The sequence below is a fragment of the Ctenopharyngodon idella genome, chromosome 7 (genome assembly GCF_019924925.1).
Source record: "Ctenopharyngodon idella isolate HZGC_01 chromosome 7, HZGC01, whole genome shotgun sequence".
Taxonomy (NCBI): domain Eukaryota; kingdom Metazoa; phylum Chordata; class Actinopteri; order Cypriniformes; family Xenocyprididae; genus Ctenopharyngodon; species Ctenopharyngodon idella.
Genome location: NC_067226.1, coordinates 7987357 through 8014979, shown reverse-complemented (window position 1 = coordinate 8014979; position 27623 = coordinate 7987357). Strand labels below are relative to the sequence as shown.

The 27623-nt window shown below is 35.8% G+C and overlaps 3 protein-coding genes across 6 annotated transcripts; 2 read left to right on the top strand and 1 right to left on the bottom strand.

Moving 5' to 3' along the window:
• Window positions 1-8219: 8219 nt before the first annotated feature.
• Window positions 8220-17115, top strand: spi1b (Spi-1 proto-oncogene b). 4 transcript variants are annotated; one of them, XM_051899119.1, is made up of 6 exons: window positions 8220-8586; window positions 9114-9206; window positions 9306-9384; window positions 11056-11249; window positions 15008-15176; window positions 15584-17115. In XM_051899119.1, exons 1-6 carry the CDS (start codon window positions 8545-8547, stop codon window positions 15895-15897), a joined length of 891 nt encoding a protein of 296 aa, XP_051755079.1. In that variant the 5' UTR covers window positions 8220-8544; the 3' UTR covers window positions 15898-17115. The 4 variants fall into 4 exon arrangements, with proteins under 4 accessions (XP_051755079.1, XP_051755078.1, XP_051755081.1 ...); XM_051899118.1 differs by having other exon boundaries at window positions 9303-9384; XM_051899121.1 differs by lacking the exon at window positions 9114-9206.
• Window positions 17079-22735, bottom strand: si:ch73-314g15.3 (uncharacterized protein LOC368688 homolog). The gene is made up of 12 exons (XM_051899117.1): window positions 22531-22735; window positions 22076-22164; window positions 21403-21521; window positions 21029-21131; window positions 20854-20942; window positions 20578-20727; window positions 20330-20497; window positions 20176-20245; window positions 20004-20082; window positions 19756-19909; window positions 18722-18826; window positions 17079-18578 (listed from the first exon to the last, which is right to left on the bottom strand). The coding sequence occupies exons 1-12, from the start codon at window positions 22635-22637 to the stop codon at window positions 18531-18533; spliced, it is 1281 nt and encodes a 426-aa protein (XP_051755077.1). The 5' UTR covers window positions 22638-22735; the 3' UTR covers window positions 17079-18530.
• A 221-nt stretch (window positions 22736-22956) lies between these two features.
• Window positions 22957-27412, top strand: arl14ep (ADP-ribosylation factor-like 14 effector protein). Its single transcript, XM_051899122.1, has 5 exons — window positions 22957-23159; window positions 23597-23795; window positions 23914-24054; window positions 24376-24431; window positions 26867-27412. Exons 1-5 carry the CDS (start codon window positions 23089-23091, stop codon window positions 27093-27095), a joined length of 696 nt encoding a protein of 231 aa, XP_051755082.1. The 5' UTR covers window positions 22957-23088; the 3' UTR covers window positions 27096-27412.
• The last annotated feature ends 211 nt before the right edge of the window (window positions 27413-27623 follow it).

Below are 27623 nucleotides of genomic sequence, written 5' to 3'. Positions count from 1 at the left end.
AATCAACCGAACCATTTTACTCTGCTAATTTCATACCAAACACTGTTCCTACCTCTATAGGTGTGTATCTAGCAATGAACAAAAATAGTACTTCTGTTTTGTACAGTATGTCTACTGCATGTCTACAGTGTATTGTGGTGATTTTTTTTATCACAGCCTACAGTGACCATTGGTAGGTGTGTGGGTCTAGGTGTCTGTTAGTGCAGGTGTGACCACTTGGGCTGGACCCTGGGAGGAAGTATTGAACCTTACAGGAAGTCTGCTTTGTTAAGATAAAAACATACAGCCAGCCTCAGGTCAACCGCCCCCTCCACAACAAGTGCATGCACTCACACAAATTCAAACACACCTTACTGTTTGATGTGGCTAATTTTGCACACCAAAACCACAGTGATAAAGATCAGAGAATTTTTATATCCACAGTGTTTGAAACCCTCTGCTGCGAGCACAGTTAGTGTTTATTCATTTTTAACCTGTTGACCTTTCCAAAGACATATTTGAGAATGGGGGGGGGGAAATGACTTCGGCTAAAAAGACTCAATCAGGACTGAATAAATGGAGATTCCATTGAAGAATATATCTCAAATATATGAGGTATTTTTATATTTGATTTACAATATCTTATTCATGAATGTGCTTCTCTTTTCTGATGGGCAGTTGACTCAAATGGCAAATCCATTTAACTCATACAGTATGTACTGTATAATGAATTATTTGACCTTGTTTTTGCATGATAATATTTGCTACAAACGTTGCACCAAAATCACACTTACCATAAAATACCACATTTCTCCTCTTATAATATGTAGACTGGTTTTATTATTATGAACTCATGCACTGAAGCAGAGCTATACAATATACTACAATAGGTTGACTGTATGTATGTGTGTGTGTGTGTGTGTGTAACTCTGTCTGTGTTTCTGCACCCATTGCTGTGTGATAAAACATCTATATATAGTTATTTGACCATAATCTGCTGGTGGATTGTTCGTTCTGTAGTTAAAGTTAAGAGGAAAATGAGGAATTGGGAATAAGAAGTGAGAGGGTTGGATGTTCCCCTGCTGGCCGGGTCCGAGGCCTGGTTTGTGTCATTGTGAAAGACCAGGAGGCCACCAAAACCTCCTCCTACTTGCAGACAGGAAATAAAGGCTACTCTGTGGCAGGTCCACTGCATGGTGTTAGAAATCTCTCACATTCCCAACAGGTGCTCCCTTTTCGAGAAAGTTTTTAGAGATCTGAGATTTGTGTGTTCCTAGGCATCCGTACCCACAGCTCACATATATATTTGATCCTGTATGGCACAGGCGGTTTGATAGGCCTTCTTTCAGTTCTGTGAATTCAGTGAGGTTGGGTCTAAAAAACAAAAAAGGTTTTAGAAATTATAAGCTCATTTTGTGGCAGCAAATAAATAAAAACAAAAGAATATGGCTGAGAAAAATCTGGAGAAGAACCTCAAAGTGCTAGACTGCATGCAGAATTAGGGAAGTTTCAAGTTCCCCAAAGAATTCTGTGATTTAAAAGACTTTCCTTAAAAAATCTATGCAATCAGACCTAAATAAATAATGAAGTAATAGCCAAAAACATTGTTGTGACGTTTTGAGTGTTTTTGTAAGAGTCCTTACTTATGGTCCAGCAGCACTGATTTGCCAGTATACTCTGCCAGCCGTGTTTTGTCAGAGGCTTTGTTTCTGTTTTTTTTTTTTTTCTCTATACTTCTCCCCCAACAGTCAGGTAGTCAGGTAACAATTATTCTCTTTGATATATATTTTTATATTTTATATATATTTTTATTTTTTTTGATTCTCATGATCGTTTTAATTTTCATATTTTAACATTTTAACGCAACACACTATATGCATTTAATAAGAAATTTAATTTTCAAAAACTGGTAGTGATGTTTCAGTCTCCCACATTTTAATAATTTTCCAAATGCAGCTTATCATTTATTTAGGCAGTAAACAGATGCTGGACAATGCAACAGATTAATAATATTAATGAACTTGAATGAGCAAGTTGTGAAGTTTAGTTTTAGGTGGTGATCTCATAACGGATTTTGATACAGATCCTTGATGTCAACATGAGCATGTGGACATCAGTCTGGTGAAACTTCTGCCAAGGCAGGTCATTATTTAACAACATGCCCTTTTGCAATCCACCACATGGCTTCCTGTTTTTCTTAATATACTGTGTTGTCATAAGAACAGATCTGGCTGAACTGGCCTGCCTTGCTACAGAGAACAAAGTATCTGGGGTCATCCTGGTCTTTGCAGCCTTTTATTTTTCATGTTGCAGAATTTTGAACACTCAGGCGTTCTGTTGTATGATGTTAGGAGTCCCCATTGTGAACCATATATTATAAACAGACAATCTTGAGGTCATTTGACCATTTCTTGTGTTTCAGTTAACAATCATTTGCTACAGTCTACACATTTTATTCTACAAATCTAATTTAATGATGTTTTATTAACAAAGTTCGGGAGGAGCACGTTCAAATAATCTACCCAATCAGCTCGAGAGGAGGCTTCTATATAGAGCATTTTTCAGCATCCCTCCTTAATTATTTCAGGGACCAAATTCTGAGCTCGGAGCCCTCTCCTCGTACAGCAAGCCAAATATGCAAATTTTATACGACGTAAGTGTGTAAGTGTGAATTCGTGAAACTATGCAAAATAAGTGCTATAGCACAGCTCTCACAATACTTGCACAGCTAGGGAAAACTTTATCCAGGAACCTCAGTGCTGATGATTCTTTGACCAACATTTTAACCTGTGGATTTACATTAGAAGCTGCAACATTAGCACTGAACATATTATAAAGTATAGTATTGTATTTGATTATTGTTGTGGACTATCACAATGGCCTGGTCTGTTGCAGCATATTTATATCGAACTTGCAATGTTAGCCAATCAACTGAAAAACTGGTAAAAAAAGTTGACACAGTGTCAAAACTCCTTGGGCCTACTAAATGTTCATACGGTTCGCTGCTAACCTTCAAGAAAATATGACACAAGCATAAATGTACAGAATACAGACAGTGGACAGATGTGTGAATAATGTGTCATTAACACCCATGGTGCAGTACTGGCCACATGTGCTGCAAACATAAAATGGCAACAGGGTTTCCTGCGCTTCTTTGCAACTGTCTTATATTCAGAAATAACTAGTTCTGGTTCTTTTTGCTTAGCAAAATCTGTATTTTATTATGCCTTTAAACTAATATTTACACAAGCTTTTTTTTTAATTTATATTTTAAGCCTTATTTATGAATGTGTGGTTATATTACTATATTACACTGTACTATACTGTATTCTCCTCCCTATGATAATAATATTGACAATGAAGTAGCTATTCAGTATATACACCATTTTCTGGCTCTCAGATAATTAATATTTGTGTGGGTTTCCAAAATAATCATGATTCATACAGCTGCACTGTGAATCCGGCTGACCAACCATGCGACTTATTGGCAGAGCCACTTGAAATCTGTGGGTACAGAGTTCATACACTGTACATTGCGCATATGCAAATAACGTAACTTGTTAAGGCAGCTACATTTCTCCCTAGACGTCTGCTTCGCTCAGTGACTTTGTTGAGGCCTCACTCTCAGCTAAAGAGCCGCATCGAGCCATTCACTTGCACTTTACAGGAACTGAATCTGACAGAATCCTCCTACTTCTGCTTTTTTCTCTGAGACCTAGAGTGGGTTGCTTTATTTGTGTGGGACTGTGTGAGGGTGTTGTTTTAAAACAACAGGTTTGCTTGAAGTCAGACATGCAAGACCTTTATAGACCAACAAGGGACCTGAAGAAATGGCGAGATTATCACTCATATGAAGGGACTGATAATCTACCACTGATAACACTGTGCTCTTTTTGCTGTCTCAGAAACCGTTTGCAGTTCTCTATTCTTTGATATCTAAGGTTCATTGTTGTATTTAAAATGAAGTGCCTTAAATTTCCAGGGATATTTCTGTAACAGTTGCATACATGATATGTCTAGCAGTAAATACACAAATATATTGTTACGCATTTATAGGTCATAATCTACATTTAGGCTGAGAGGGACGCAAAAAATGTCTTTATTCAGATCACTGAAATTGAGAAGTGAAATTTGTCTCACTTTCTACCTGCTTTTTTCAGTCAGGAATATAATAGAGCCTTACATAAGTATGTTTCCAGCAGACACTGCTACTAAAACTGTAAATGCATTCCGTGAGATCTTAATAGTTCTCGCAAACATGAAATTTACTCAGTTTCAAATTGTTCCAAACATGTGCATGACTTTCCACTGTGGAACACAAAAGAAGATATTTTGAAGAAAATGTTTCAGTTGTTTTTGCTCATACAATGAAAGTCATTGGGGTCCAAAACAACATTAGACCCCATTGACCTTTATTGTATGGACATTTTTTAAAAGAACTTCTTTTACAGTCAGAAGAAATAAAGTCATACAGGTTTGGAACAACGTGAAGGTAAGTAAATGATGACAGAATTTTCATTTTGGGGCAAACTATCTTTTTAACAACAGTGCTGATGTGTTTTCATTGAATTACCCAAATACTACACAAACTGCACTAGTCAAGTTAACCCTTGTTAGCATTTTTAAATGAGCAACACACTTTTAAGCAGTCTGTGCTGTGTAATGGTAAGAGTGTACAGGTTTAAGCAACACATTCACAGTTTTCCCGCAGTTGCGCCATTCTAAGACTGGCAGGGAGAATGAAGCAAGAGCTAAAGGAGCTGACGTTGAGTGGATGAGGAAAGGCAGTGTGGGTGGAATGAAGCACTAGAGCTAAACATAGTCAAATGCCTCAAACACTAATGAAGAGCCAGCAGCAAATTGGACAATGAACCAGATTTTTTAAATTCCAGCTACATGTAAACAAAGAGTCTGTTTAGAAATATATTTGTCAAAAGTGCAAAGCCAGTCACAGTATAAATCACTTTACAATAAAACTGTAAATATAAAATGGGAGAAGATTTCAAAGTTTTCATCAGAATAATATAAGAAAAGAAATTGTGTTTTCTCAAATGCATTTAAACATTTGCGTGCACCTCTTGAAATAGCGTTGGAGAAAATAGACTGCTGAAGTAGCTGCGACACATGCAGCGGGTATTAATATATAAAGAAAACAGCGAAAGTCATCAGTTTTAGCCGGGTGTGCAGGCAGCTGTGTGTCGCACCAGGGCCACAGTAAGCTCTGTGGTTTGGACAGCTTGAATCGTGGTGAAACGAAGCAAATACAATAGCAGTTTTAAAAACATCAATACTTTATTTAGAAATGTATTCGTTGAATGCAAGATTTCCAAAAGTCTTTAGTGCATGCCAAGCAGATGAAATGATTAGTGATTAGTTGTATCTAGAACGCAACAATGACTGTTTAATTGTACAAAAAGTGGCTCTTATAATATTCTAAAATAAACGTAAAACGTAATGTAATAAGTAAATAATAAATAAATGTAATAAGTAAAACTGCTTTGTAGGAACAATATGAAAGTAATATTACAAAATGGAAGTCCTGTAATCGCCATTCTAAACCAATATGACTTTTTGGTAACACTTTAGGATAGGGAACACATTAACTACAACTTTTCCCTCAATAAAATGCTAATTTACTGCTTATTAATAGTTAGTTATGTAGTTGTTAAGTTTAGGTATTGAGTAGGATTAAGAATGTAGAATATGGTCATGCAGAATAAGGCATTAATATGTGCTTAATAAGTACTAATAAATAGCTAATATTCTAGTAATATGCATGCTAATAAGCAACTAGTTAAAAGACCCTAAAATAAAGTGTTAATGACTTTTTCATCCATGAAACAGGATAAGGGATTATGATTGTTGAGTTCATATAATTCGTATTATAATTCTGAAGTCATTCAATTTGTGTGAAGATCAGAGTGGAAATTAAAACATTATGCATTCAGATCTTGTCCTCCCAACTCCAGTCTGGCATGCGAGAACGACTTTGTGTTTCTACATAATGGCAGCGCAGTGAACACTCTCAACTCCATATAAGGAGAAGAAGGTGGAAAAGAAGTGATTGCACACAATTTCTCTGACATACAGCATTGATACAAATGAAATTTAATTTTTGAAAGTGAGTGAGAGAGTCACTGCATTAAAAACAGCTAAAGTTTTCTTTGGAAAACGTTTACCTCACTACATTTCAAAGCATAATGATGTCGTACTTTTTACTGCACTACATTTCATAAATAAAAGTTGTTGTTGTTGTTTTTTACCTTTAATATTTAAGTACATTAAAAATGTTGTACTTTCTTATTTGTACTCAAGTAAAACTTTGACTTTTACTAGATTTCTAATGTAATTAAGTGTTAAATGAAATTCAATATGAAATGTAGTTCAGTAAAAGTACATTATGCTTTGGAATGTTGTGAAGTAAACGTTTTCCAAAGAAAAATACAGACACTTGAAAAATGAGTAAAAATAGTTTACTACTGTCCGCCTCTGATTAAAACTTAACATTAACCAAGATTACAAAATGCTGTTAGTGCTGTTTATGGTTTTTCATGTTTGCTATTGCATGACTAATGTTATCATACAGAATCTTATTTTAAAGTGTTACTACTCAATTATATGCAATATGTAACAAGGGTTACCTCTCTATCCAAGTGGTCAGTCAGTGACCTGACAAAGGATAAACCTGAGCAAAGACAACAAAGAAACCATTCCTTTATATGCTTAAGCAGTGCAGATATTCAGAGGCAAAATATATGTTCAGTCATTTTCATGCAAGTGTCTTTATGATAACAACAGATTGGTATAGTCATCTTATAGGTCACCAAGTTGAGAAGATGGTCATGTTTGCAAATAGTAAATTGGTAATAATGTCTCACTTTTCTTAAAAAAGACAATTAAATACAGATACACTTTAAATTTAAAGGCGCAAGTTATGACAAAAACAGAGAAAAATAATATATAATTGCACAACTTGATAAATCGGATTGTTATAGGATGTGCAGTTATATATTTTTCTACAATCTAATAAATGTAAATAAAACAATAATAATTAATTTGGTATCACCTTGAAACAGTAGGAATCTTTCAGAGTTTTTGCATTTTATTTTGTTTTTTGATGACAGTGTTAGCTAATGCATGCTAACATGATCATCCTGTGTTACATTAACATAATGCAGACTTAATATTCTACATAAACTTAATCACTAAGGGTTTTTATCCTGTGATATGCCCAACTCTCTTATGTGTACTTTTTATTCTTAAAGGGGCCATAATCTTTTGCAATTAAAAAGTATCCCTTATATAGAATAAAGAAGTGTGCACACAAACACTCACAGAGATAAATGCAAAAAGTACAATCTTCTGTTATATATATATAAATTTTTATCTTTATCTTCCTCCTGCAGCTTAGCTTTGTGATAAGTTAGACATGTGGTATAGTAGATGAGGACAGTAAATGACACAATACAATGTATTCAGGTCACTGAACACTTAGTTTTGATGTTTTCAAAGCATTCACTGTAGACTAGGTAAACTGTCTATGTATGCAACTTTATCCTCTGTAAATGATTTTTATGATATTGTTAATTACATGCCCAAAAGAAAGGCAGACAGAAGGTTAGAGACAGGTGGAAAGTTTGATAAAGCTAGAAGATTTTTTCATCATTGTCATTCAGGATGCTGTATCTCCTCCCAGCATGTACTGATGCAGATAGAGATGCAACACGATCAGCCATCTTATCTGTTAGTAGGTTCTCTGTCTGCAGTCGTGATGAGGCGGAAGCCCAGACACCAACAAGTGAACATTAGACCAACTAGAAGCTTTTCCTAGTTTATTTATGGATCAATCATTTGTTTCATTTAATTTATCTGAATACAGATAGTCCTATTTTTTTTTTTCATTTTTTATTATTATTTTTTTTATTATTATTATTATTATTTGTGATATATTTATCCTCAGATTTATTTTATTCATTCTTGGTTTAATCAATGTAATTACCAGACAGAAATCTATTCTCTCTCTCCATATATATAAAAAAAAAAAAAAAAAAACCCTCTGAAAATGGCACCAATTTTCTGTGTATTTTCATCCAGCATTAAGGACTTTCTATAGAATGACAAGAACCATGGAGGTGGACAGGAAAAACAGTGGTCAGCTGAGCTGTCTCTGATTGGCCATTGGGGGAGGTGACACTTTACGCCTATTCTAACTGCAAAGATAAAATCCCCACCTGCCATTACCCTAAAATCAGGAACCTCCAGCGGATACGCACACACACTTACCCACACACCCCAAAAATAAAGAAGTAACAAACAGAAACTCTGTCCCTTTTCGACGGCCACTGTCAGGGTAGGTTGCCCTTTACAGTGTGTCTCTAGTTGGCTTCTTTTTTGGGCCTTTGCCGATCTCTGAGGCCCCCTGCATGATAAGGTGCGTGAGTTAGATCATTGGTTTCATTTGGTAAGAGGAAATTTAGCAGAGTTGAGCAATGGTACGGGGACAGTTTTGAAAGCCCTTGAGAAAGCATCAGAGTTGCAGATCGAGTGTCAGGCGGCGAGGAATCCATGCTGCATCCGTACAGAATGGAGGGGTACATCATCCCACCCGTGAGTATTTTTTATTCTCTAAATGGTCCTATTATGATGCTGCTGCTGCTAGTAGATGCATAAAAATGCACTTTTTGTTATAGTGCTGCCAGCGTGTCAAAAGACATTACGAAGATTCGTCATTGTGGACGTACTAGTAGCTGACTGAACAGCTGGATCTTTTTTGTAATATTAGTGTTTGACATCCGTCAGTCTATTTATCTTGAGGATAATTTGTACATTTTGTTTGTGTATTCTTTTTCATGTAAAAAGTCAGAGTTAGTGTCGGCATGCATACGTGCTTGTGCCAACCACTTCAAAACAACAATCTATTGAGATTCAGCCACTCGGATGTACATTTAAACATCTGATGTTTTTATTAGTGTATAGTGGATCGATTAGAGACTATTTGAATGTTAATGAATAAATGTCTTTCATTACGGCTAACGTGTAGAGGTATGTTTATTGTAACAGGCTATGATTAACATCAGTGCAATGAAAAAATAAACTGTTCTCCAGAATGTATAATAATCATAATTTCTATGTAGAAAGAAGAGGGTAGAGAGAGAGTAACCTGGACTGGCTGGATGTCACAGACACCGTCTGTACAAAAAGATTACTGGGCAGTTTTAACCAAAGATGTGAGGCTTTTCCTATATGGTCCAGTGTATTATTATTTTGCTATTGGCTCCAGTCATTCAAACTGGTCACCCTTTGTTTCTTATCTATTTGCTTAGCAGCAAACAGAGGAAATGTTTGAATCAGAGATGTATCGACCACCAATGGAGTATCAGTATATCATTGATGATGGTCAGAATGGTGAGTTTGTATTCCTTGTTATCTAAAATTATAAGCTATCTACACAATAAGAAGGTTGGGGTTTTTTTATTCATAAAATCTAAAAACAGTCCACAAACAACTGCTAAACTGCTGCTAAAATAGTGCAACTGAATTATACAAAGTTTAAAAAATACAATAATGTCCACTCGAATGAGTGGTTAATAGCCTCCACTCCTGCTTATTCTCCTCCCAATGTCATTGTTATAAAAAGGTAAATGATAGTCATTCAGAAATACTTAATCAAGCAATAGTTGAAAATCAAAACCACAAACCCATAATTTAGTGTCAAATCACAATCTGCCCACAAATTACAAGTTAAATCATAGTTATTAAACTAAATTTAACTTAGGATGAACAAATGCATTTAAACTTAATGGCTTCAATATTCCTCAATAACCATAGATTGTTTTTTCCTCTCTTTTTAAATGTTCATTTCCCCCTTTCAGCTCAAGTTAATCAAAGTTCTTTGAATAAATGGTCTTCTATACATATAACTGTTTTATCAGATATTACTGACTTAACTCCCTGCTAACAAAACATTTATAACACCTAGAGAGGCCCATGTAAACAGCTCCTTGTTGTATTGAGCTAACGGATCAAAATCACACCCAGGGCAGCTGGGCCTGAACTGTAAGGGGGACGTTAGGAGAGCGAGCGAGTGGAACCGGGCGAGTGACCTAGCACAAAGCAGGAAACAGATGCCTCGTTCTGACAGGCAAGAAAACTACAGACGTAGAACGACAAATATCCCCAAGGGTTTCTGTCCAAAATGAGACAATATAGCAATTTAGCTATGTAGGCGTCTAAAACTGGGTGCTAAACAGTAGCATCAGTTTCTGTCTCTGAGGTTGAGGATAGAGATTGCATTTTGTTACTACTGTATATAGGACTGTGAGAGTATTTTGTGATACAGTTTATGGTGACCTTTAGTTAGACCTTTGCCTTATTTATTCAGCCCTGTCGTCAGACAGCTATGTGCTGATTTTTCGAAGAAGTTAAATGACAGAAACTGAAAACAGTTTTGAGTTTCGTTATACGGCAGTGAAGAAATGCAGAGTACTTTTTTTTTTTTTTTTTACTTTTTTCCCCCCACAAACAATTTATGTAACAGCTATTTCTGTTCAGTGGAGGAATGTACACATATGTTTCTCCAGAGAATGCAATAAATGGCTTGACTAGTTCTTTATGAACACTCCCACTGTACTACACACTGTCAAATTAGATTGCTTACAATGATTGTGTTGATTATTATGCTGTAGATTATTTCTCTATGTGATAAAACTTAAAACAGATAATAAAAAATCAGATAAATTTGATCACATATATTTAAATGTTCCATTTAGAGATTGACCGTTAAATACAACGGCATTAAAAAAAACAACAACATGCTTGAGGCTATTCAAAAACTGCAAAGGAAATGGTGGTGTGAACAGGAAACAGGGTGACACTCAAAGTCCCAGTGTAGTGAGAAAGTAAATGTAATTTCTTGCATGCCATTGAATTGACAGACAGAAAAACCTGACATAGTTGATTTATCAGTTGCTTGTACCAGCTTACACAAAAAGCATGTGACGTATTGTCATATTTCTTTCGGTTGTTAAAAGATGCTTTCTGCTGACCCTTTGTTTCAACTTAATTGTCCATGTCTAGATCATGCATGGGATTATAATACACATCATGTCCATCCAGTGGATTTCGAGAACTTGCCAGATAGCCACTTCACAGAGCTCCAGAGTGTGCAGCCACTACATGCATCGAATGTGCATCGCTTCTCAGATGTTGAGTCTGGTCATTTTATCGACCCAGGCCTGACCGGGCATCACCTCACCCTGCCCCCTCCACAGGTGAGATTTGGATTCTCTATAAAACACCTGCTATTTAATACCCATTCACTTTCATTTTATGTGTGAGAGCTCTTTCTTTGTACATGATATGTTTTGATGTCTTGTCCTCACATGAGTTATTTTTGAGCTTTGGTCACATTATTGTTGATGAGAAGTAACCATTTTGTTTAATACAGTGTAGGAGACATTTAGGAACAGAGAAATCTTTCGGAGAGATACTGTCTGTGTCTCTAACAACAGGTTTAATAAGTTTTAGTTAAATTTCTCCTGTGCTTCGTGACACAAGTGGGTGTTGATACTGGTTAAGAGGTTGTAGAAAGCATCTGTGCCCAAGCTATTGCTCAACTAAGCCTTATCCTGACCAAAACTCAACACTGTCACTGTAGCTGCAGTCTGCACACTCATCAACTGCCATTACACAGAACATCCCCACTTACACAAACAAAACCGCTCTATATTGTGACACAAGCTCACAAATGTTAGAGCTTAAAAAAAAAAACTGAGCTAGAATACTTTCAAAAAAAACAAAACAAACAAACAAACATGCATTTGATGTTAGCATTTATACAGGAACCATATTGCAGTTCAACCCTTTTTAGTTTATTAGCCTCCTTTGGGCAGTCTAGTAGAAAATAACTACATTCTAGAGACTTTCTACATTGGCTTGGATTAAAAAAAAAATGTTTGCCTGACCTTTTGGAGATATTTCAACAAGAAGAGGATATACACCTTGCATATCCATCAATGACTGCTCTGTGGGTGGAAAATCAAAGATCACTTCTTGAAAGAGATCGTTTAATCTAAAAAAGAATAATGCAGTGATTGATTTTCCTTCCTTTGGTTGGACCTCATCTCGAAGGCAGACTCTAACCATAAAGCCTTTCGCAAAAGAGCGCTTTTCCTTTCTAGACGTCCTTGTAGGAGGAAGCAGAGATCCGTCCACCACGGACTGATATGCTGCCTGTCATACGAGCTCAGTCTCCCTGGAAGGTGCTTGATGCTTGGAGAAAAATAGTTCTGGTTTTCAGCTAATTTTATAATAACGTTACATTTTTTCTGATCATGTAAACTATGCAGTTTGAAAGTTTGGGGTCAGTAAGATTTTTTTTTTAATGTTTTTCTCTTATGCTTACCAAGGCTGCATTTATTTGATCAAAAATACAGTACAAAACAACAATACTGTGAAATATTAGTACAATTTAAATACATGTTTTATATTTTAATATATTTTTAAATTCAATTTTTCCTATGATGGCAAAGCTGAATTTTCAGCAGACATTACTGCAGTCTTCAGTGTCACATGATCCTTCAGAAATCATTCTAATATGCCGATTTGATACTCAAGAATCATTTCTTACTATTATCAATGTTGAAAACAATGTCTCATATAGCCATAAATATTATAAATCTTGACTGCATTTTACCCTTTACAATAATTTACCATGATAACCATAGTATCTGCCATAAGAAAAGTTACTAAAGTTATGAAAGTTAATAACTAAAGTTTAACTAAAGTTACATAAAGTTATTGTCACTAGTACTAAAACCATAAAGTTGATGATACACGAGGCAACTTTTTGAGCGATATTGTTCGGGCACTTTCCCATTGAGAATGGGTGACAAATTTCAATCTAAAGGATCCAGATAGAAATTTGTTGCCCATTCTCAATGGAAAAGTGCCCAAGCAACATTGCTCAAAAAGTTGCCCTGTGTATCATTACCTTAATACATTTTTATGAGATCTCCTGTAAACAGTGTAAAAATCTTTACTGCAATTTAATGCTAAGCCACAACAATAACTGAAGTAACTGATATTTTGGTGGATATAGTGCGCTTGCCATGGTAATTTTAAAGGAGCTATTCTGTGAATTCAGTATCAGTTAATCAGTAGATTAGTTATTTACACCTCAACCCTAAGCAATGACTGTTTTTGCATTTAAGCCTTGCATGTATAAATTGAAGTCTTTGAGAAAAGCAATGCTGCTTCCTTGGCCAAGAAGACAAGTATCACTGCTGAAAAGTGCAGAAATGTAAGAAATATTCACTGTTCTAAAAAGTCAAGTCTTTAAGGGATGTAAAACAACCACCATTCCAGCCCAGTCTCTTGAGGCCCTGTACAAAAAAGGTATAACAAATGCACAAAGAAGCAGTACAACGGTTCCTTATGAAAATACTGGAAATTTATAAATACGGTATGACTATCATGTGTTTCTGAGAGCACTCTCCTCAAGTCATCAGACTCTGCAACTGTCATGTCACAAGAAACTGCTACCCCAGCACTGTGTGTGCAATCGCATGAGACCGCTATGATCCTTGACACTTTGGGTTTTTGTAAGGGCTTCTCAGTGAAGCTGTTTAACTGAAAATAAGGTAACCTTTCAGATCTTTCATAACATTTTCTTTCTTCATAGCATTTTCTTTCTTTAATATATATTCCATTCTGTACATCCATACTGTTTTATACATGTCCTTACTGCAAAGAAACTATGGAAGCCCGTTTTCGCCACTAAATGAAAAAATAAAAACAGTAATTGCGACTTTTTATCTCGCAAATGTGAGTTTATATCTCACAATTCTGACTTTTCTCACAATTGCGAGTTACAAAGTCACAATTCTGAGATATAAACTCGCAATTGTGAGAAAAAAAGTCAGAATTGTGACTTTACGGGCTTCTATAAGAAACAGACAAAATATTCTGTGGGCTTTGTTCAGTTGCATCATATTCTGCAGCTTGAAGTTTCACTGCACTTTTATATCGGCAATATATAAAAACATAAAGTTCCTCTTTCTTAATGTTGAACCAGGCTGAAATCTCCAAATTACACATTTCAGACCACCTGATTGCACAAACGTGGCTCCCACATGTACTGTATAGCTCATAGGCTATTATTTGTGCCTAAATGTTACTGTAATCTGTTACAGTTACTTATGAAAATGTTAATGATTACACAGGGGGTTACATCTGAATATTTTCACACACATACAGATTTGATTGATTTCTTTCCCAAATTTCATTGACTGCTCTAAAATATTAGACACCAATGTTTCAGAAGTTTAGGACACATAATAGGACACATACTTATTTGATAACTGTTTTATTTCTTATTTGGATTTATGTATATGCATTTTTTTTTTTTTTAAGATTAACTGTTTTTTCCCAAAGCATTTAGATGCCAGTGTTTCCTGTCACAGCTATGCAAAGATCTGATTTCAAAAACAGTATCATAGCTATTAAACTGTATCTTGTTATGATTTTAAATCTGTATTTAACCTCACAACGATATCAAAGTAAAAAGAGGTGTTAACGTCTGATTTTGTGGTGGCTGTGCTTTAAAATTAAATTATTATAATCTTAATTCAACTGATAAAGGATTTTGAGGAGTCAGACAGTAATCAGTGTTGAGTAATACTGTAAGGTTAACCCTGTCTGGTTTAAATGTTTGAAAATGATTAACAGAAAATTAAACAAATGTAATCAGTTACATTACTTTAATAAAGTAATTGAAATAGTTACACTACTTATGACATTTTAAATGGGGTAACCTGTAATCTGTAACCTATTACGTTTCCATAACCTTCCCAAAACATGGACTATGTACTTCTGGAGAAAAGTTCTTTATTACGTTTTACATGTTCTTCTATTGGTTCCTGGGTTCTTTACAGCACCAGTATGTTTTCTTACTAACTATAGTATAACATTTAATTAGTTGATTCTAACTGTGCACTCTCTGATAATCATGTACTTTATATCTTCACAGATGACATATTTGCCACGGCCATCGGTGTGTTACCCTCACAGTGTACAGCCCTCTCCTCTCCAGCGCAGCTCGGATGACGATGACCCCGGCAGTCGCAGTCCTCCGTTAGAGGTGTCTGATGAGGAGTGTATGAGAGACCACATTACTTCAACAACAGGAGGAGAACATGGTAAGGACAAAGGCAAAGACCAATTTCAGCTTACTAACATGGACACAACGATAATGATATGGAATGTGGATAAGCGATGCAAACCCAACTCAGCTGTTATTGAAACTGTATTGTCAGTAACTGTTGAGAAAAAAAAAAAAGGTTTCAAAATGGGATTTTTGTAGTGATGCCGTAAAAGAACTGTTTTTGGTTTCCCAGAGAACTTTTCAGTCAAGTTTTTAAAAGAACCTTTTTTTTTCCTTAGCGTAAAAAACATTGTAATAATCTTAAGAACATTTTTCTGCTATAAAAAACTTTTTGTGCAATGGAATGGTTCTATGAATGTTAAAAGTTTCATGGAATCATTGATGCCAGTAAAGAACCTTTATTTTTAAGAGTGTAGGTGCTGATTTCCTTTGTTTTTCAAGGTAACAAGAAGAAAATTCGCTTGTATCAGTTCCTGCTTGACCTTCTGCGAAATGGTGACATGAAGGACAGCATCTGGTGGGTGGACCGAGAAAAAGGAACATTCCAGTTCTCTTCCAAGCACAAAGAGGCTTTAGCAAACCGCTGGGGTGTACAGAAGGGAAACCGCAAGAAGATGACCTACCAGAAGATGGCAAGGGCACTGAGAAACTATGGCAAGACAGGAGAAGTCAAGAAGATCAAGAAAAAGCTCACCTACCAGTTCAGTGGAGAGGTACTTGGGAAGTGCCACACAGAAAGGAAGCTTTACATGTAAACACATGCGCAAAAAGGCGAGAAATAGACTTGGAGAACACAAGAGATAACCTTTTTCTTCTGAGAAAACAGAAAAAGACTGGACCTGAACTTTTACCATAGTTGTGACCCTATGGTTTAAAACTCAACTATTTTAATTTTCATTCCTTATTCCTTCACCTTTGCATTAATTAAGTAAACCTTAAGTCATTTTAAAATGTCAATAGTTTTCGTGCTGCAGGACCAACATTTACACACGTCTGTACAGTGTATATATATATATGGGACGAGCACGGGTTAGTTCACCCAAAAATTAAAATTCTGTCATTAATTACTCACCCTCATGTAGTTTCAAACCCGCAAGACTTTCGTTCATCTTCGGAACACAAATGAAGATCTTTTTGATGAAATCTGAGAGATGTCTGTCCCTCCATTGACTGCATTTGTAATGACCACTTTGACGCTTCAAAAAGTTCATAAAGAGATCGTAAAACTAATCAATGTGAATTGAGTGGTTTAGACCAAATTTTCTGAAGAGACTCGATCACTTTATATGCTAAACAGATTTAATTTAGGCTTTTATTCACATATAAACATTCATCAACTCACACATCAGTTGTGGTAAACGGAAGCTAAAGCACGTTTGCTTGACATGTAAGAGAACCATTGAGCTTCGTTCTTGTATGTTACGCAGCACGTTTGAGCTTCTGGAAGAGGTTTGTTCTCGCGCATCAAGCAGGTTCAGTTGAGCTTCTGTTTATGCTCGCTGATCAATATGTGAATAAAACCCTAAATTAAATCTGTTCATCATATAAAGCGATCGAATCTCTTCCGAAAATTTGGACTAAACCACTCAATTCATATGGATTAGTTTTAGGATCTCTTTATGAACTTTTTGAAGCTTCAAAGTGGTAGTTGCGTAACTGTCTATGGAGGGACAGAAAGCTCTCAGATTTCATCAAAAGATCTTCATTTGTGTTGAACGAAAGTCTTGTGGGTTTGGAACGACATGAGGGTGAGTAATTGACAGTAAGTAATGTCAAACAGTAAGTGAGTAACTGGTAAGTGAGTAATTAGAGTAAATGACAGAATTTTCATTTTTGGGTGAACTATCCCTTTAAAAGAGCAGATACAGTGACCAAAGTGAGTCGAATTTTAAAAATTGTTAAGGACAGTTGCAAACTTTACCACCACACATGATGGAAAAAAAAAAAAAAAAAAAATCACAAAAATATAAAAAGCAGAAGTGAAAACCAATGACACAGGCTCACGCAGCACGGAAAACTCTGTCACGTCTGGGTAACAAGCACATAGACACATTCTCTGCTCATGTTTGTACTGTCTTTCTCTCGACATCACATTCGATTTGAAAAAAATAAATAAATATATAAATCTTTATAGAAACTAGATAAATAAACATTAATTCTCGTTACAAAGTGAACAGCGTATTTGCTGTGAACCATTTATTCTTAAATCTGTATCATACTTCAGGGTAATTTCTTATCAGTGTAATGACTCATTGCAATTGTTTAAATATAACCTAAGAACAGTGGGAAAATTTGAGAGAACACCAGACAGACCTAATGCCTAAATATTGCTTCAAATGACTTTTTACAAAGACTTAATTCTGTGCTAAGAACATATCTATCTACTCAGATAAATCTGTGATCACATGGAGTGACAATTAATTATCCATTTGAGACAGAACTCTTAGGCCTGCTTTCACAGACAGGGCTTAGATTAAGCCAGGTTTAGGCCTTAGCTAAATTAAGACATCTGAGTAGCTTTTATAAATGTGCCTTAGAAAAAAACATTACTGGTGTGCATCTTGAGACATTACAATAGAACTGACACATTTTAACATATGTCAGTGCAAGTTACTTTCAGTTAAAACAGCTCAAACATGCATTTTAGTCTTGGACTAGTTTAAGCCTTGTCTGTGAAACCGAGCATTTATGACTTGGATTAAATTTAAGTCGGCACACTGTTGTTCCCAAAGGATTTTTTACCAAAAAACATTAAATTTCAAGCCACATGCCTTTATCAATAGTATGCTGACTTTGTTTAAACTTAATCCAAGTTATTAAGAGTCATGTCTTGATTGTTTATATATATATCTCTTATGCCATTTCAGTTGTTTTTGAATGTTCATGTTTTTCAGCATTTAGATTAAGTTATTAATTGATGATATAAAAAATATTAAATTACGATAAGTGTAATACCTAAAAAATATATTAAACTAAATATGAGAACCTGCTCAGAACCATCAGTTAGTTTCTCAGCAGTGTAAACCACACCCCTTACACCAAAAACCTCAGCTGAAAGCAAAACCTCTCAGCGCCCCCTGTCAGCAAGACCGCTGAACTGCTAAAAACAATATTTAAATAGGTTTATTTGTCTATTAATATATTTAAATGAAATCCATAAAATTCAAGCTCATTGATTAAATTTAATTTCTTATGCAAAAATTAAAGAAACCTATAAATAGTGGTTACTGTGGAAAAATGAATACACATATTCCTGGATTCACAGATCCATTCTGTGATTTTTTTACCCTTAGGGTGCATCTGAATCATGCAAGCACACTCTCCATTCAGAGTCCCCTTTTTTTCAGGATGCAAAGCAGCTTTTCATTCTGAATAAAAATAAGTCCAATCAGGAGGTCTTCTGTAAGATGGAGGGCTTGACAAGAGGAACATACCACTGTAGGTAAAGAGGGTGATCATTACAAAAACTTGCATAATATAAAACATCATCAAAGATTATCATTTGTTTTAAGTTATGCAGTAAAACTAACAACAAAAAAAAGGGATCATTCTTCAGAAATTCAACAATGGTACGTTTACCTCTTCTGTCATTCCTGCTGTCTTCCTTCCTTCTGTATTGAATGGAGGCTTCAAAAACCCTTTGAAATGCAACTTCACCAATTCATGGAATGTTTTCAAGGAATCCTGAAATATGAAAAAGCAGCCCTCAAGCTAGGATAAAGACACAAGGTGTGTCCCAATTTGTGTACTTGTGCACTATTCAGTGCCGTTTTGTAGTACAGTGTGAGTAGTGTGTTCACACTGAAAATTCCAAATAGGAGGAGTACACTTTAAATACACGGATGATGCATTCAATTAACTGAAAAAATGAAGTGTGGAATGTTGGACACTTTTATGCATTTAACTATTGTAGCTTTAATTACGTAGTGTAGGGGGAAGGGCTATCAGGCTCTGATGCTGAATGACCTTATAAAATTCATACACTACATGGTTGAGTACATGGTGCATAAGTACATAATGCATATACAAAGTACATACATATTTCTCTCATTTGGAAGCAGACACAGATTTTGCTCAAACAAATGAATAGTTCAGCCATGAAACTCTATTCGCGTTCTGATTGGTTTGTTCAATGTAATTATCCCAGCCAATCTATTTTACGTATCCATTACTATTTCCCTATATAACCACGACGCATCGAAACGAATGCACTGCGTGCTATGCAACTTCCCATTGTAGCCCTCCGCCCCCTAGCACCACCTGCCTAGATCTGCTACGCGGGGTCTCCCTCTCTCTAGCAGCAGCATGTTCCCTTTAATTTTATATTCCAAGCATTTAGCAGAAGCAAGTCGTACTTGCTTTGTAGCAGCTGCATAGCAGATCTAGTCCACCAAGATCAAACCTATGTACATTATATTTACAATAATAAAATGTTTTACAAACTATGCTGAGAGTTGTCATAACTGAAGTGCTGTATACAATTTTCTCAAAAGCCTATCTGCATCAGTAAGGGTGTTTTAAAAAATAAAATATTTACAGGCAAATTTCACCAACCATTTTAATTGTACTGTTACATGGTTAAAAAAAGAAATCTGAGCTGATAGATCTCTTACCCGTCCTTCTTGTGAGCAGATGTATGTGAACCATCTCAACCCTGCAGCCACATGTGTGATCTCATCAGCATAAATCACCTCCAACACCTTCACTGAGCTTGCGTCTCCCTGAGAGGCGAAGCGGGACAGAGTCTGAGGGTGCACATCTAAACCTCTGTGTAAAAACAATGCAGATCTATAACTAAATAGATATTTTCAGACACATATGTGAAAACAACAAATGCTAACAGACATGAGATGCGTTTTACCTGGCCTCATGGACCATGTGCACTATAGCTAGCCTTGCCAAAAGGTCATGAGACGTATCTGTTGCTGACTGCCATAAACCTTTTTGAAAAGAAAAGAGATAGATATTAAACCACTAACATCACCTACGCTAAGTGAAAAAAGTCAAAAAGACAAACACCTGAAAACACTGACCGTTGTGTACTGGTAAAGCTCCAAAGAAGCTGCCAAGTTCCGTAATCCTTTGCTCTAGTAACTGATAATGCTGCAGGAGAAGGTTACGTCAGATTAATGTGGATTACTTAGTTAGCATTTTGCCTAAATAAATTAAAGACGTCAACATTCAAACCTTGGCTTCATCTCCTGCTACTTTGACAAAGTCATCAAAGAACTGGCGAGGTAATGGCTCTCCAGTGCTCAATCTAAATGTGGAGAATCTTGCTATCACATCCCAGGACAGGTCTATTGCCCACTGCTCTATGTTAGCAAGTGAGTGCAATAAGGCAATCCTACTCGCCTGATGGAACACAAACAATTTTTTACTTTTACTAACTTTCTGCTGAAGAAAAAATAGCATCTAAAAGGAACAAAGTTTACCAGTGTGCCGCCTTTGCCCCGTTTGATTTTTCCAGGCTCCACAACAGTCAGATTGTCTTTTCTTTTTGGATGTGCAGGAGAGATGGCCTCTCCAGTTTCTGTTATTTTCCCACTGTTCCAGTTCTCTTGCACTATCTTGGTCAATGAAACCTACATGTCAGAAAAACAAAGAAGCAGAAGTCCGATGATGATTTATTTTGCGCAATCAGATGAAATAACACTGTGATGAATGATATGGATTAGTCAATCACTACTTGTTAAAGGACATTTCCAAACCTTTTCCTGTGGATCTGGGGTGTTAAGGATTTTGGTGGCCCATGTGCAAAGTGTGTTTTCAGAGGAGTTTATTTCAATGGGTAAACTGTCTGCAAGGAATACAGCACAAGCATGTCTTGTGTACTACAACATATCATATTCACAATTAATATTTACAAGTTCTGCCATTCCTCACCTTGGTGGGTTATCTTTGTCACTGGGATGGGACAGAGGGACAGTGTGCTTTGAGTATTTATATACACTTTTCCATCCAGTACTCGGACATCATACACTTGGTTCTGGTGACAATATGAATATCAAGAATGTTGGCAGGTTGATCTCTTTACATTAAAGGGTTAGTTCACCCAAAAATAACAATTCTGTCATGATTTACTCACCCTGATGTCATTCCAAACCTGTAAGCCTTTCTTTCTTCTGCAGAACACAAAAGAAGATATTTTTAGAATGTTGCTAACCAATTTTTGAAATGACATCAGAGTGAGTAAATCATGACAGAACTTTCATTTTTGAGTGAAATATCCATTTAACATGGTCATCATAACAACTTGCCTGTAGTCCAGAGGAAGAGGAACCAGTTTCAAGGCAGAAATCAAAGGAATGCCATGGGCAAATCAAAGCCAGTTTGCCATTGCCCAGATCCTCAATATCACCTTGCTCAAGTGGGCCCCCTGTTGAGCAACAGATCATGATATTCAGATCCTAAAACAATTCTCTCATGTTACTTTATTACAGATCTCTGTGATATTTTCACAGGGATTCATAAATAATTTGTAACATTTTTATGTCAGAAAATATTTTTAATCTTACATACAAAAGTACTTATAAAAGTATGTAAGTTTAAAAACAAATATACAACAATATCCAAGCAGATGGGCTTGTATGGGCACTAATGGTTCAACTAGGAAGTGGTTGAACCATCTAGAAAAAGTTCTCTCTCAAAACTTTCTGTGCAAACAAGACCTTTGAGGGAAGTCAAAAATATCAAGTTTTGCATATAACATAGTTTTGTATGTGAGGGCACAAAACAAAATGCTATTCAAAAAGAACCATATAATCATATGGAATTTGTCAAAAACATAAAAGTAAAGTAGTTGCAGTTGTCAAATGACACCAAACTGAATTTAAAACCAAAACCAGTCCATCTATACAAAGAAAAGACACTTGTCTTGACCAACGCAAAATGCACTGGAGTTCTCTATATCAGTTTAGAGTTACAACTAACCTTCATGTGGGCAAGATGAATCCATAGCCCAGAATTTATCATCCTCTGTATGCACCAGGACTATATGCTCTCCATCATCTGAGTAAAACCTTGAAAATATATTTTTTAACATTAAAAAAAAATAGAGAAGTGTATATAAGAAATATTGTACTGACAGTTATTTTCTCAGGGAGGATATAAATATCCACATATTTTAATTATTTAATGCATGCAAGTGGTCTCAGACTTTCGGACACCACTGCCTTTCACTAATTTAAGACACTTTTTGCTCGTTAATTATATTTTCACTATAACAGTCATTCAAAACAGATGCATTTGTCACATTCCACATATATACATTTACTTTTTAAAAACGCCCTACTAAAACGTTATCTGTTCTACAGAATGCCCTCTTGTGACAGTTCACGAGCATCATATATTTGAGTGTGAGCATTTATACAATGGCATGCGCTTACTTCGTGCATGGTGACTTAAATTTAGATTTGTCTCCCACACACTGCCAGTTTCCAGCCTTGACAATGTCTTTAAGCGCATCAACTAAATCCTTCTCGAAGTGATCCATTCAGAACCTTTTTATGCCTTCCACTACTGTATTTTTTACAGTCTATGTTCAAGACCCATGTGGTATCTAAACACACTGGGGAAAATGTTTGTTAAACTTCCGGTTGCTTCTTATTTCAAAATAAAAGTCTACAAGTTGTAAGTTTACTCTTTTGCCTTTAAATTAGTTTATTTTTGGCAAGTGTTCCTAGGAAGAACCCTTTGTGTTTATCAAATATAAAATATTGGAGCAATAGCATATCTTCGCACTTGCAAAATACTGAATGATCTTCTTAGAAACTGAATGGATCTCTGTGTGGCCGCCCAGTGACTGCTAAACAAATAATAGCGCATGCGCATGAGGTAAAGTGTGCGTTTTGCCGCTCGCACGGAACTCCCTGAGAAAAATGATTTTGGTTCGTGTGGAACCATAACAGATTTCTTCTACATTTTTAAATCATAAATACAGAATCATGCCGATCTCCTGTTCAGCTATTGATTGCTCAAACCGGTTTGTCAAAGGGTCAGAGATCCGGTTCTATAGGTAAGCATGTTGCTTTGTTGACACACTTGAGTTTTGTGTTAGGCTTAAGTGTTTACATGTGCACGAGTTGCTATATGCATCTAAATAAGAGTCTGGCAGATAGAGGCTTCCTAGTTCATATGCAACTTGTCGTAAATGCAATACACCTAAAATAGTATTTTATGTTTTGTAAACAAGAGGCAACACAGTACTTTCCCCTCTTAATTATCATGGTGCGTTGTGCTCATATATATATATATAAAAATTGAAAGCTTGTGTTCTGTTAGCTTTGAACAACTGATATGATTGGTCAGAGTTTGCTATAGTGAGTCAGCTTCTTTTAAATCTAAGTGATTTTCACAGGTAACTGGCTTCAGAATACAATAGATATGTGTGGATAAAACGCTCTTAAAAGTAACAATAACTAATGGAGCCTTCTTTGTTGTCTTTCTGTTCAGGTTTCCAATCAGCAAGCCACAGCTGGCCGAGCAATGGGTACGAAGCCTCGGGAGAAAGAATTTTGTTCCCACTCAAAACTCCTGTTTGTGCTCGGAGCATTTTCAGCCTGACTGCTTCCGTGACTATAATGGAAAACTGTTTCTCAGAGAGGATGCAGTGCCGACTATTTTCACAAACTCTGGAGGAGATGGTACAAAGGTGCGTATCCTAGCACTCGGTAAAGTTATTCTTGTTGTCCAACTTATATATATATATATATAATATATCTGCTTTTGAAATGCAATCCCTCTCTCAATGTTTTATTTATTGCTTACAGATTGAGTTACGGAAAAACAGGGGAGGATTAGTGGGAAAGGATGTAAATGATTCCAGTCGGTTTAATTCACTTTCTGATAAAGACAGAGCCAGACAATTCACAAAAGACAGAAGGCAACCCATAAGAGACTCCAGCCTGAAGGTAACACATACACTGCTGAATATGCAATTGCTATCACTTACTTTAGTCTGTTTTTAGCTTTTCTGTAGGCACGTCTCACTCTTTTTTTTTTTTTCCCCCATGTTTAATCTCATGGAGAAAAATCTAATTTTCAGATTTTCTCTATGTGAATAGGTGCTTGGCCACAAGGTGTGTCAAAGATACAAATCTGTGTAGATATGTTGATGTTCACAGCATTGATTCCTGGAATAAGTGCCATTTGAAAGGGAACAGCTATAGTTCAGCTTCATACTTTTTCCCTTTATAATGTCATTCAGATTTTTCTTTTTTGGTTTATTACAGGGCAGAGGTATAAATGATCGGAGACGTGCAGGGATGAAGCTCTCATCAGGTGACAGGTACCTGCCTTCCTATTACGGCTGGCCCCTAATAGTCAAATAAACCAAGAAGAGGATCAGACGACCAAATTTTAATTAGTTGGTTAGATGCATAAAAAAAAAAGCTATCTCTAAGGTTTACCTAGATAAATGTGAGCTATTATTAGGCGCCTATCCAAATGTTCATACGGAGTGTGAAAGCTAAATTAAACAGCTCTTACTGCATGACATATTATGAAATGATTTAACATTCATTTCTCTCTGTAAAAACATCACTATAGACCTATTTTGTGTTTGCAAACAGCGATGGCGGTTTTTTTTGTGGGCGGAGCCTACCTGGTGTCAGAAAATGACAGTTCTGCAGTAGCAGTCTGTGGAAACCACGGAGTAAAAGTATAAAAAAAAAGTTAATTTTGAGTTTATATCCCACAAAACAGAAAAACAGAATTGTGAAATATACTCGTTAGTCTTTTTTTCCCTCTCAGAATTGTGATATAAACTCACAATTGCGAGTTATAAAGTCCGAACTGGGAGATATAAACATGCAAATGCAAGAAAAAAAGTCAGAATTGTGAAATAAAATTGTTAGAGGCTATGTTTAAAAATTATCTATGTAAAATGTTATAGGTTTAAATATTATTTCATGCTGTAACTGCTATGTATGTATGTCCCTTATGAACTGCATATGTGAATATTATGTAGACTTACTGTTTACATCAAATTCATGCTTTAATAGTAGACTAATCATTGCAGGTTTCATCAGTCCAGTCTGTGACTTGCAACATAAATGTCTCCATTTAGTTTCAAATGGCATCTTCAGCAACGGTATTCTATAAAAATGAAGACTATATTTCTTGCATTCTGATTCCATCCAAATGCACAACAAAAAATTTTTCTCTTATTCTTTGGATTTTGCCCATTTCCCTCCACTTCTTATTGCTTTTTTTCTGCCACCACTATGCTCGCGCAGCTGCAAGTGACATAACTGTGACGTCTGCTCCAAATTGGTCTATACTACGAAGATGACAAGTCAAGGTCGTCAACTTAATCTTTGCAGCTGACATTGACTCAGAAAACATTAGTTTATTAATACACTATTAAAAAGTTCACGAATTTTCCTTTCTGTTTTTTTTTGACACATTCATAATCATTGCTTTGATTATGCCCAGCCACAGTGATCTTTCACTGCGGCAAGCTTTATGTATGCATTGAGTGCGTAATTTATATATTAAAGGCAGTGGCCTCAATTCACCAAAAACCTAAGGTACGGCAGACTCTGATGACATCATCTGTAAAAATGTAAAACTAAAAGTTTCGTGAAAATCTAAAGACTAAAAAGACATTAAATTACCACTATAGCCAGCAGAATAGTGAGCAGCAATCACTATTATAACATTTAAAAAATCTATTTTGTCTATTTTCATCTTTTTTTTTGTACTGATGTAGGAAAAGTCACAAAGTCTCATGAAAAACAAAAACTTTTCTTCAAATAGTGAATGAAATTAGACCGCAAGTAACGAGCACTTCCTTTATAATCACTGAAGCTGTCAGTCAGTTCAGTGCAAAACTCCCATATTAATCAATGAATCTGTCAAAACTGCATATTGAATCTTTTATTTACATTGTGTCTATGCTTTGTTTGTTATAATGAGAGGATGTGTGTGCGTGCAGAACTTGCGTTAAATATAAGCTCATTCAGCGTTTTGAGAGATACTGAGTAGATTCTCACTACCGGTAACTTAAACACCTCTGATTGGTCATTATTTTCAACAGAAATTCCTGTGATTGGCTACAATACTCAACGCTGCAAAATTACGTTGTAAATAGACACTTTGGCCGCGCTGTTGAACTCACGTTTCACAAATATATACAGATTGCTTTAAATTACTTTTTTGTTTTATTTAACAATACAAATTATATGTCACACGTAGTAAAATAACTCCGTTAATCCTGCAATAAAAATATATTACTTGCATTGACCTGACCAGTTGGGTATGGCCAAACCCTGCCATACCCAACTGACGCCCCTGATTAAAGGCTAATTGTTATGGTTTAGCATTTCTTTGTAATATAAAACAAGGTTAGCAATGTTACATATAATATTCTTTCTCGGCCTTGAAACTAATTACATCACTACCAGTCGACTAGAAGAATCTTTAGTCGGGGGCAGCACTACTTCACTTTCTAAATTCTCAAACTCATGAACACATCACCTCAGTCATCATAAAGATTAATGTATAAATCATGTTTTGAGTTAAATGAATTGTTGTTGTATTCAAAGTCTTAATTATTCACATGAACACTTTTGGAAAAAAAGGTGCAAAAGCTGTCACTGTGGCAGTACCTGTTAAAATGGTATTAATATGTACCTTTTAGGGTTTAATAAGGTGTAATTTAAAAAAAAAAAAAAAAAAAGGTACTACTAACACATACTCACACCTTTCTTGTCCCTACAGACAGTCCCTGTCTCTCAAGAGTAAAGTGTATGACAACAAAGGCTTGCTGATCTCATGTGGGAGGGATCTGTGTGACTGTCTGGATGTAGACTGCATGGGTTGCTTCTACCCATGTCCCGAGTGTGGCTCGCGGAAGTGCGGTGTGGAGTGCCGCTGTGACCGGAAATGGTTGTACGAGCAGGTGGAGGTAGAGGGGGGAGAGATTATTCGCAACAAGTTTGCCAATTAGATAACCTGTTGGAAGACAGAAGACGACACTACTTCTGCCTCTGAGCATAAAGGAACTGGCACTGGCTTTGTATATGGACATTGCAGAAGTACTTGGTCAGTTCAGTGTATTGTTTATTGTTTTTAAATGTAAAAGTTTAATATAGAGTGTTATCTTATGTTTTTGCCTTTTTCCCCATACTATTACAGCTGTGTTCATTTTTTTTTTTTTTAATCTTTCCAGGATTATCAGTTCTTTGGTTATGCTGTAATGTAGCTGTTTTTTCCACCTGAAATTTGCTTTTACATTTACAAAAATAAAAGCCGAATTTAAGCAGAGTGCTTATGGTTTTGTTAGTGCAAGGTTTTAAAATGTGCTTTTAACCTCATTTCAAATTATCTGAATATTTGAAAATATGTATCTACTGCAAATTTTGTCTGAATCACTATAACTTGTATGTAAAATACCAAGCATAAAAAGCTGTTTACTGGTTTTATTTTATTATAAATTTATTATAATGTATATTAATATACATCTTTAGCTCTACGA